This window comes from Lagopus leucura, unplaced genomic scaffold (assembly GCF_019238085.1).
Source record: "Lagopus leucura isolate 7727_CA_CO unplaced genomic scaffold, USGS_WTPT01 Super-Scaffold_100035, whole genome shotgun sequence".
Taxonomy (NCBI): Eukaryota; Metazoa; Chordata; class Aves; order Galliformes; family Phasianidae; genus Lagopus; species Lagopus leucura.
Window position 1 is genome coordinate 1,796,200 of NW_024962284.1, and position 11,262 is coordinate 1,807,461.

The 11,262-nt window shown below is 39.4% G+C and overlaps 1 protein-coding gene across 6 annotated transcripts in view; it reads left to right on the forward strand.

The window, feature by feature from the left end:
• The window catches only part of ANO5 (anoctamin 5), a 50,690-nt gene extending 39,991 nt beyond the window's left edge, over positions 1 to 10,699 (forward strand). For all 6 annotated transcript variants that reach the window (XM_042882676.1, XM_042882677.1, XM_042882680.1 and 3 more), the window contains 7 exons: positions 1,556 to 1,725; positions 2,789 to 2,886; positions 3,127 to 3,257; positions 4,036 to 4,241; positions 5,270 to 5,451; positions 6,267 to 6,372; positions 7,103 to 10,699. In XM_042882676.1, the coding sequence (XP_042738610.1) occupies positions 1,556 to 1,725; positions 2,789 to 2,886; positions 3,127 to 3,257; positions 4,036 to 4,241; positions 5,270 to 5,451; positions 6,267 to 6,372; positions 7,103 to 7,324 (1,115 nt within the window). In that variant the 3' untranslated portion in view covers positions 7,325 to 10,699. The remainder of the gene's footprint in view (positions 1 to 1,555; positions 1,726 to 2,788; positions 2,887 to 3,126; positions 3,258 to 4,035; positions 4,242 to 5,269; positions 5,452 to 6,266; positions 6,373 to 7,102) is intronic.
• Positions 10,700 to 11,262: the final 563 nt, after the last annotated feature.

Genomic DNA, 11,262 nt, shown 5'->3' on the forward strand with positions numbered 1-11,262 from the left:
TTGTTGTTTGTACAGCTGCCATAAAAACAGTTGGGTGATTATCTTTGCATTTTGAGGCTTTACAAGTAGAGAGAAGAATTGGAAGGTGTGTGTTACAGAAGCTTAACAGGACTTATGTTGCCTTCATTTTGATTAATTGTACACAAGTTCTTGCATGAGGTGTGTGTTGAATGCCTCACTTGACCAAATTAGACCAAGAAAAGACAGAATAAGTAACAGATGGTGGTCTTTCTTTCCTTCTCAGAAGGCACGAATGACAATCATGAGGGCTCAGTTACGTTATTTTGCTGCTTGGAAGCGTGGGGGATGAATTTCTTAAGAGAGTGCTGCCTCTGGTTAAGAGAGAAAGGAATTCATTTACTTCTGTGGGACTGCTGCCCTCCCGTGGCAGCCCTATGAAATGCAGCTAGAGGTGTGGCTTCTGTCCCTGAAAAACCACCTCACCTTTCTGAGTGCTGCCTGCTCTATAGCACGCTGATGTCGGATGCCTTCTGTTCTTCAATCACACAAACTTAAACCACAAACTTAGTCAACACGACAATACTCAAATGTGAAATGACTTTAGCACTGGACTGGTGAGGTCAACATATTTTCCTGAAGGGGAACTTGAATTTTTGTGGTTTACTTTCTTCTCTTTTCTTCTAGCCTGAATTAGGTGTATGTTAGCATTTAACAGGGTATGTTATTAATAATATGCTTAGGGCTGCCTGCTACCTTAAGAAGATAAACGTGATGGATAATGTGATTATGGAAGTAGGCAAATCTTAAGCAAAGGCTTAGTGATGTCAACAGCCACGAAGATCAGGTTGGAAAAGACCTTCAAAGTCATCAAGTCCAGCCATCAACCCCTGCTATGGAGTTCTATCACTACACCATGTCCATTAGTGCCATGTCCATGCATCTTTGAAATAGCTCCAAAGATGGGGACTCTCCCACTTCCCCAGGCAGCCTGTATTCCACACCATTCTTCCCCACTCTGAATTTCTCATCTGAGAGGCAAAGGACCTGTCCAGTTTCAGCTGTCAATTTAAGCTGTGTGTATGCAGAACATTGCAAAAACAGCACTAGCATCATTCTCTGCAACAAAGCAAAAATATTGCTTATCCTGCCCATTGTCAGCATTAGAATTTTCATACTTTAGAAGACTCTACTAGTTGCTGGTTGCAATGTCCTATTTCTGATATAAGAGATTTGGGGGTAAAACAAATGATATTAGGTAGTATGTGGCAGGGGGGTTGGAGATTCATGATCCTTGAGGTCCCTTCCAACCCTGGCCATTCTGTGATTCTGTGAGTATGAAGAAGGCAATGGAATTCAAGAATGGGTTCAAGAATGGATTCCACTTGCTTGCCTACTCAGACCAGTGCCTTGTAAATTAAGAGCAGGATGCCTCAGAAGAGGAGCTCCAACTGCTGAAGTGAATTTGGAGGGTGTTTTTGATTTTGTGTTCATTTTCTTTGTGATGTAAGGGCATTGTGGGTGATGAGAATTTATGGAAACTGTATCCCCGTGAGAGAATGAAGGAAAATAAAGGTACTGTTTTCTCATTTCACAGAGATTCCCAGAACTCACATGGAGTATGAGAACAGGCTCACTATGAAAATGTTTCTGTTCCAGTTTGTCAACTACTATTCATCCTGCTTCTATGTGGCCTTCTTCAAAGGAAAGTTTGTTGGTTACCCAGGTGCATACACCTACATGTTTAATCGCTGGCGAAATGAAGAGGTAGGATTTCTTGATAAAGGTGGAATTCATAATAAAGTAATTAAACTCTTCATCCCCTTCAGCCTTTGGAGTTACAGATTTCCAGCTGCAGGTCTGGTCTGCGGGCTTCCAAGTACTCTTCCTGCTATTGGTAGTCAGGGAAACCCTGGCAGTGGAAAGTTGTGACTCTCAGGCACATGGGTGAGAAATCTGAGTGCTATTCTTGGCCCCACTTCTCCTGAATTATCAGTGGATTTCACCATATGTTTTAAAAGTAATTCTCTACTGAAAAAAACTAGGAGAAATGGAAATGGCTGCTGGTTTTTGGGTGTCTCTGCTAACTTATAGCTAGATTTTTCACAGAAACCATCTAGTAAGAGGCACCTCTGTAAGGCTTTGCTTCTTTCATACATCACTGCTAATTATGCTGGCTGTACAGAGATGAAACACAATGTTTAATGAAGTGTTATGTGGAACTCAGTAGTGGAGGAAGAACTTTAGGCAAAGTACAAAGAAGTAATAGTGTGGTTAGTGATAGAGCATCTCCTAATACAACTTGACTACTAAACTCTTAAGAAGGCCACAATAAAGAACTGAAATTTTGAAAATAGTGTTCTTAGCAAACAACAGAGACTGAATACTGGCAGTTATTTAAATGTCCCCAGTGTAGGAAAATGAACAGAAAATGCAGGTGCTTGCTAGGTCAGGGTTGGCCTGGTGTTCAGAGCTGCTCAGGTACCATAGATTCCCCTGGTTGGGGCTGTGGGAGAACTGCTGCACCCAGATCCTGCTGCTCCCTCCTCATAGTGACCAGTCTGAAGCATCTCTGAGTTACTCTCTCTTTCAGTTATCATTATGTTTGAACATGTGCTTTATCAAGCATGCTGAGCATTTAATGCCTTTCTATAACAGCCTTGCTGAAAACTGTATCTTAGCTGGCAGGCAAGGTGAGAATTAATTATCATCCTAAGAATTTTTAAGACCTTTTCTTCTCTCCTTTCTTTAATTTATACAGCAGTAGAATGTATTTTGTCTGGGTAATGTCCATTACTAATGCCCATTAATCCCCCAATCTGTCTGTCAGTGCGATCCTGCAGGCTGCTTGATTGAATTGACGACTCAGCTCACCATAGTCATGGCTGGCAAACAGATCTGGGGAAATATCCAAGAGGCCATTGTACCGTAAGTTCTCTTACACTGTGATGCCTGTGTTGTAAGGAAAGGAGTAGTAGCAAGCATTGGCAGTGGTGAAGCTAAGAACAATGTGTGCAAATTAACTGCATAGAAAGTAGACAGTTTTTGACTTTTTTTGCTTCTCTTTGTGAAAATGTTTGTAAAAGCATATTGAAACAAGGAGATCGCTTAGAGGAAGGAATGCTTGATCTGCTTTCCTCATTCTTAACTTTTCCTTCCTAAATGCAGCTGGATTTGTAACTGGTGGGGACGCCGCAAAGCCAGAAGTAATCCAGAGAATTTGTATAGTCGCTGGGAGCAGGACCACGATCTGCAGATATTTGGAGCCCTGGGCCTTTTCTATGAATACCTGGAAATGGGTATGTTTTAAAAGTACAGATTCAGAATGAGGATAAGGTACTTTGCACTGACACAGGAAGACTGCATCTCAACTAGTTGTTGAGGGTAAATTGCACCACTTTAATCTAGTAAACAGGAAAGGGTTAATAGGTCTAAATGATTAAATGGGTAAGCCCAATTACAAATAAATGAAAAGGTGCCTTGTACATCTTTGAATGGGAGGGATGTCACAGAAACACTGTAAACACCGTTTCCCTCATTTGAATGGTGAGCATTTTTCTCATTGCAAACAGCTGTCTCAGTATGTATCCCATTCTTGTTTTCAAGCTGATGTCAGTGGAAATTCAAAGTGGTGGATGAGCGCCAAATCTGCTGCTAGGGTGTGTGCTGCAGATGTGAGATCTGTGAACCTGATCAGAGGGAATCCATTTGTTTTAGGTGTGCACTGAGAACCAGCAGACCAGCAGGGGGAGCACGAGTAACAAAGAGTTTTTCCAAAGGTTCTGTAAACAGGATGTGCGTATTAAATTTGTTTACAAAACCTGAGTGTGTTGCTGTATTGGGATTTATTGCTATCTGCTACTTAAATCACACAAGAGGTTGTGTTTCATTTCCTGTCCTTAAAATGAAGTGGCAGTGTTAGGTCTGCAGTGAGGACTATCACATTCTGAAAGAGATGTTTCATTTTGGTAACGGAGAAGACTTGTACAGCCCGATGGAAGTTTGCTGTCTGTCTGCAGTTGGCAAGTTGAACTTTCCTAGGGATAGATTTTGACAGTTTTCTTTTCTTGCTTACAGTCATTCAGTTTGGATTCATTACTCTCTTTGTGGCATCCTTTCCCCTGGCTCCTCTTCTTGCTCTGATGAATAATATCTTGGAGATTCGAGTAGACTCCTGGAAGTTAACCACTCAGTACAGAAGACCCGTGGCTCTAAAAGCACATAGCATAGGAGTGTGGCAAGAAATCTTGAATGGAATGGCCATCTTGTCTGTTGTCACTAATGTAAGTAAGCTAACCATGCCAAACCAACTCTTCCACTCTTTTATTTGCTCAGAATGTGCAGATTTAAAAGCCAGCTAATGCTTTATCTCCTTCATCGACACCATACACTTTATCACGTCACCCTATGGAGATATGGTCCATTTGAGCCTTTTGTCTTGTCCATGTGCTGATATGTGGAGCTTTCAATCCTTATTTCATTGGACTGTAATCTTCCCTTCACATGTCTTCACCTTCTGTCATTTTGAAATGGCAGAAACCAGTCTGAACTTTAGTGTGGTGGTAGGGGTAGTGGCTCAGACTACTTTTTATACACTGGAAACAAAATGGCATGTCAGTATTTTATATTAAGTATAATGTAAAGCAGGCTGCTGATCAAGAATTGCTTCTTTTTAATGCAGAATATTCAGCAGTATCAGATCTGTAGATGTCTTAGGCAGCTGGACTACTGACAGCTATTGCCAAACTAGTGAAATACCTGAGCATTTCAACTATCTCGGGTTTGTAGGCAAAGTGTGCCAGAAGCCATAGTTGACTTCTTAAATACAGCTGGAGAAAAAGGCTCCTCTTCTTTCATCAAATAATTTAGCTGTTCCCTCGCTGAATTCACATTCAGCCTTTCTCACATGAATTTAAACTTGCATTTCCATTTTCACCAAGGAGTGTGGTTATCACTGTTAGAGGATGCTATTGCTTTGGGGTGGGAAAAATACCAGGAATTTGTCCTGCATATAGTAGCTGATATTTCTTAAATGAGAAGAAGAGGAAAAATGATTTTTGAAGTCAGAGTACTCTTCTAGAGAAAAGGATTGACTGCCTCTTAAAATAGCTATTCATATGTTTTGTTCACCAAGTGTTTAAAATTAGCTGGTCCTTATGGCAGAGGATAAAGGCAGGTTCTTTTCCAGGACAATTGTGCTCACTCTTACTTTAGTGGATCCTGGGTTATGTAACAGTCACAGTACCAGAAACTCTTTATGGATCCCCTCACAAATTTTCATGCTCAATTTCTTCTCCAATTTCATTTTCAGGCATTTATTGTTGCATTCACATCAGATATGATTCCTCGTTTAGTTTACTACTATGCTTATTCTGAAAATGAAGTCTCACCGATGTCTGGATACATAAACAATAGTTTGTCAGTGTTTGAAATCTCAGATTTTCCTGAGAGAAACAAGCCTAAAGAGAATCCAGAAGGTTTCACACAATGCAGGTTGGTGTTGGTATAATAATAAATATTTTGTGCCTTTTATAACATGAAAAGCCAGTACAGTTCTGCATAGCTTACTGGAAATTAAATATCATTTTCAGTGTTCTGAAATTTATGTCCCTAAAGTTGCAACTTTGGCCAAAATTTTCTAAGGATTCTAGGCTGCAGTGCTCTGGTGACCATGGAACTGTGATAAAGGGGCAGTTTAGACTCCAAAGGTGGAAATGAGATGTGGCCTTGAAAGTCAAAGTATTAGAGGCTTCTAGAAGAATTGGAGAAGAAGTTCAGAGAAGTCCTGAGTAGCATTTATTATATTTGATTTGGTGAAGAAAAAAAAAACCATTGAAATCAAGCTAGAGCTCTGTGATGCTTTTGCTTTAAAGCCTCAGGTGTCTGTCCTACTTACACATGTGAGTGTAAACACCTGATTGAGGCTGTGCTTCCATTAAGCCCTGCGTCTGGTCAGTACACAATCTGTCAACATCTGTTGCATTTACTCTATATTTGTCAATTATTGCGTGGTAAGTTCCATCACTCCTGCATTATTTGGTAATTGCCTGGAGGAGAAAAGTAAGCTGTATCTAAAATTTCACTTCTCACACATCCTCATTTATAAGCTGAGGCTGTGAGTGAGAGTGTTTAAACAAAGATAAGATTGAAACAAATTGCAAGGCAACCTTTTCCTGCAAAATGAAACAGACCGTTTAAATCAAGATGAAAAGGTCCCTAAAGTGACAGCTGTATTTGCTTGTAAGTGTCACTGAGCTTGTAGTCTGTCTCAGGCTGAATGTGACATTTCACATTTTTCTGTTCAACAGGTACAGAGACTATCGGTACCCTCCAGATCATGAGAGGAAATATTTACACACAATGCAGTTTTGGCACATTCTTGCTGCCAAGCTGGCATTTATAATTATTATGGAGGTATGTTCCCTATGTTATTCCCCTCTGAAGTTAGCACCTGATAGACCTTCTAGGTAGTTAATAATGTTACAGAAAAACAGAATTGTTGAGAGTATAAAGTAGCCTCTTCCCTAAGTAATACCAAATAACCAGGTCCTAAATGGATACTCCAAGTCTAGCTTGTAACTTCAGGAAGTTAAACTGCAGATTACCAACAGTGAAAACAACTGACTGCAAGAATTGATCTGTATTCAAAATCCTGGAAGTGTTTTGTGGTGATGTGTATTGGTTAAAAAATAGCTAAGTCAGTAATTTGGATAACTAGCAGTGCAGCATGAAGCCCGTGTTTTAGAGCTTGCAGAGGAAAAGGGTGTGCTTGAAGTGTAATCCTTATCACTTCCCCTCCTGTATCTTATCAGTTCTCCCCAGCAGATCGCTATCAGCACGGCATTATGAATTTTTTTAAAGAAACACTTGGCATTAGAAAGTGATGCAGAAATCCAGACCCTGATGCTTTCCTCCTGGGCTTCCTACTTCACAAACAGTTTGGGATTAAGGCTTTTATATAGTAGGGAATGTTTTAATCTTTTGGCACAACTCAGGTACACGCTGTTAGTTAGGACAGCCAAATGAAACGTGTTCTGTTTCAGGACAAAAAAAGGAGTGGTTTATTTTACATTACGCTGCTTCCTCCAGTTCATTTGCTCTGGCTTCCTTATTTTATCTATTTACTCATTTATTTGTTTTGCAGCATGTTGTATTCATCGTCAAATTCTTTGTAGCTTGGATGATTCCTGATGTACCTGCAGATGTGAAAGCCAAGATAAAACGTGAAAAATATTTGACACAGAAAATCCTGCATGAGTACGAACTTGAAAAACTGAAGGAGAGACTGTGTCAAGGTGATAAACGAGCTACAGAAAAGGAGTTCATTGCCACAGAAGGGAGAATGGAGTTATCCAGAGCAATGTAGTTGAAAAAACAACTGTTTGGGATTCAGCTCATTTTAGCTTCTTTATCTGTGACTTGCTCAGTATGCATCATCTTGAAAGCTGTAGGACAGCTTCAGCCCTTTGCTTTCAGTCCAAAGATTTTAGACTTTAAGAGTCATACTGAGCATTTTAGGTTTAGTGAAAACTATTTAAGGACATGACTTAGGCACCGTTCTCTGTGTATGCATCACTTCAAATAATCAATGTAATCTTGTAATCCTACAATTTGGATCCCCAATACAAGGAATGTTAGCGAAAAGGACCCACAAGGTATCATACAGTCATTACCACCAAGCCCTTACGCTGTATCCCAGCTGAATGAGAAAGATATCCCAGAGGACTTCTGCTGTGGAAAATGCTGAGCATTGCCTTGTGATGTGAATCTTTAAAAGCAGAAAGCACTCTTGATAGCTGGGATAGGGTTTTAGGGTATTTTTGTATCCACCGTGTTTTCTGAAGTGTTTCTTCCTGGCTTATGACGTCTGTACTCTTTTTTAGAAGGAAATAGGTTTTTAAAGATATACCAGTTTAATTCCATTTGGAATTATTTTAAGGCACAGAATTCAGGTAGTACTTACTAATGAAGGAAAAATACCCACTGTAATTTATTTTCATTAAGCTTCGCCAGCAATAGAGTTTGCTCTTTAAATGGAGATTCTGTGGAATCATCTAATTAATTTTCTAAAAGATGTATGATTTGGAGAAATACAGCTATTTCTCCATCACAAAACTTGCTATTGGAAGAACGTGCTTGACGTAAGTTTTGGGCCAAGCTGCTCCTTTGGTTGGATTCTTCCCATCTTTGTCAATGCCACGTAAGGCCTTAAAATCACGTGCCCATACCGTGTGCTGTGGAGCGTGACTTCAGAGCACAGCAGGTTGGGATTTGGGCCCCTGTGTTAATTGATCAAACCACATGATTGTACAGAGAACAGGATTCATATTCAGATGATTTTAGGAATGCCAAGTACTCTATGTTTACGTTGTTGTCCTTATGCATAGGAGCTTTTCTTTTTAATCCCCAAGAGGGAATTTCTTTTGTTCTGTCATGGGGCCTTTCTACAAAGTTATAGAAGCTGTAAGCAGGTAAATAACTACTTGTGTATAGGAGCTACCAGCTGTTTATGAATGTGCCCTTGTTTTATAATTTTAAGCAGTTATGCATTTTTATGATTTTGCTGCATTTTTAAAACATATCAACACTTCCACAATTAGTGCCTTGTTTATTTGCGTTTGGCAAAAGATGTGAAAACAATCACTATGTGGAAATGAGCATTTCCAAAGTGTGCTTGCAGGCATCATGATACTGTGAACCTGCACACATAACTGTAGTGCTAGCCACACAATGCCTGCCTTGGCACACTTGTCTTTGTTAGTGCTATGCAAACCATTCATGCCCAGCTGTCCATACCTAGGCTGCTTGGATCAGCTTGCACCAAGCTGTTGAGTTCTCTCGTGTGCAAGTACACTGGCTAGAGAGATGAGAGATTATAACATATTTGCACTTTGATAGTTATGCTTCCTTGCAAGTATACAAAAAAAAATTGGATTTGAATGCCATATCAGCCAATGATGTACTGTTTACAAGATCCACAACCTACAGTTTCCAGTTTTTGTTTCAACAGACCTAGCCAATTTTGTCTAGTAACCTTAATGTTGTAATCAGTGTCTTGGGTAGAACTGTAAATACTAGCAAAAGTTCTAACACGGAAGTGCCTACCTCGAGCAAACATTGCATGGTTTGGCTGCCAGTCAAGGATTTGAAGCAGATGTACATTTCTCTCCATTTCTGTAAGTTATTCAGCTTATTCTGTAAGTTGACTTAGTAGATCAAGCATCTTGGTAGTTCACGTTTATGATGAACTGACCGTGTTCTGACATATTCAGATACATTTGAAATAATGGATTTACTGCAGGAATGCATGTATGAGTAAGCTAGCTCTGCTGCTTAATATGTAAGCCAAAGAAAAATATCAGTCACCATGATTATGTAAGTGACACCAGAACTTATATACTGCAAGCACTTTGCTGCTTCTTACATATGTACTGTTAATTAAACTGCTTAATTTAGATTTCATGGTTCTGTTTTCTCCTGTTAGCAAAGCAAACTGTTGCTTCAGATAGTAAAGTAATGAGATGCAAAATGATACTTTAATGCAAAATATACACATCTGCCTGAAACTGAAAAAAGTTGAAAATTCAGCTTTAGATTCCTGTGTATGGAACATTAGCTTCTTTAGGTCCTATAATAAATAAAGTGTCCTTTCAAGTTACTGCACTCAAAAAGTTGTCAACAAAATTGCTGTCTTGTGAACGATTCTTGCAATTAAAAAGCAAGATTAAGAACAAGGAAATTCCTGAGCTCAGGAAACAGCACTGATATTCAGAAGTCCCATGCAAAGGCCCTGAATTTTATTTCATGCTCGGCCTCCACTTCTTGCTTCTTCCAAATGCGTTTTTTGACATCATTTCCTATTTGATGCTGTAGAAATATCTTTTGCAGCAAAAATGAAAAAATCTGGGACCTACTTCTCTAAAATATGCAATGAAGGAATCTATCCTTACACTCCACAGCATTACTTCATGGTGTAATAGAAAACTGTTGGCAAGAATGAGCATTGTCATACTAAGAGCAAATGTCACAAAGAAATCCGAAGCCTGTTTGTGTAACAGTTGGCCTTTGCTTGTCATTCAGCAGTGTTTTGGCAAAAGCTTGTTGGCACACTTAGAAGGATGATAATGGTCTAAGTACCTGCTTCCTGAAGCGCTCTCAAAAAGTGGCAAAAACAGAAAAATGGTCTGGTCAGTTTGAGGATGTAGTTATCGTTAAAAGATTGGGTTTTGAGATGTTCAAAGTACGCATCTGAAAGTGTCCTTTGACCAAAGGGAAGTTACTTCCACATTGGAACTGCAGCAGGTAAAGCTACAGCAGATTGCTTCGTTAGAATTAGTGAAAAAAATCAAATTGGCCTTTCAAGTGTCATACAATCAGGGATTATTGTTTTTTTTCAGTTGAAATCTAGTATTTATGTATTAGGTTGATATGATCCGAGCAAATGACTGCAAAATGAGTGCTACTATAAAACACTATGCTGTTTTTTTCTAGAAGATATTATTATTTTTAGGTTTTTTATGTAATACTATCAGCTGGAAACAGTGGGAAAGAGTGAAAAATCCATGGACTTCTGTACTGTTCTGACTCATACTGTCATGTAATCAAAGTGGCATTTGTCTGCTACATATGTTGCTGGTATATATGATACACTAATGTTGGAATAATTTTTTAAACATTGCATTCAGCTAACTTATACATGTACATTTAATAACCTGGCAAATAAAGCAGTGTTTATTTTTAATATGCTGTCAACTTGTTTGTGAAAATGCCAAGAATTCTTCAAGTGAAATATGCCCAGAGAGCCTCACAGAGGAGAATACTTGTACAGATTTCTGCAGCTCAACGTGTGGGATATTTGGGTGCTGCGTACAGATTTCCTACAGTAGTAATTTCAGTAGCCTGAGTAAGAAACTTGGTAAGAAAACCTTCATCTGGCCACCATCTGAAACGATGGCCACACTGTGTAATTTTGTTGCCTTACATTTCCTTAAGAAACTACTTAGCAAGGGAAATGTGGGCTAAATTCTACGTGCATTGTAAGCAGTGCACATCAACTGTGATGGAATGAGTATAGGATACCTTATGAGTGAACTTAGCCTTGAAAGTTTCTCATGTTAGAAGGCCATGGTATAGTGAAAGGTACAGTACAAACAGTACATAACAAAGTCATTAAGGTCGGAAAAGATCTCTGATCCCCAAGTTGAACTCCATCCCCTCCTCACCACGCTTGTTGATTACATCCTTCATCTCCATGGTTCTGGAACACCTCTGAGGATGGTGGCACATGTAACCCCATTCACAGGT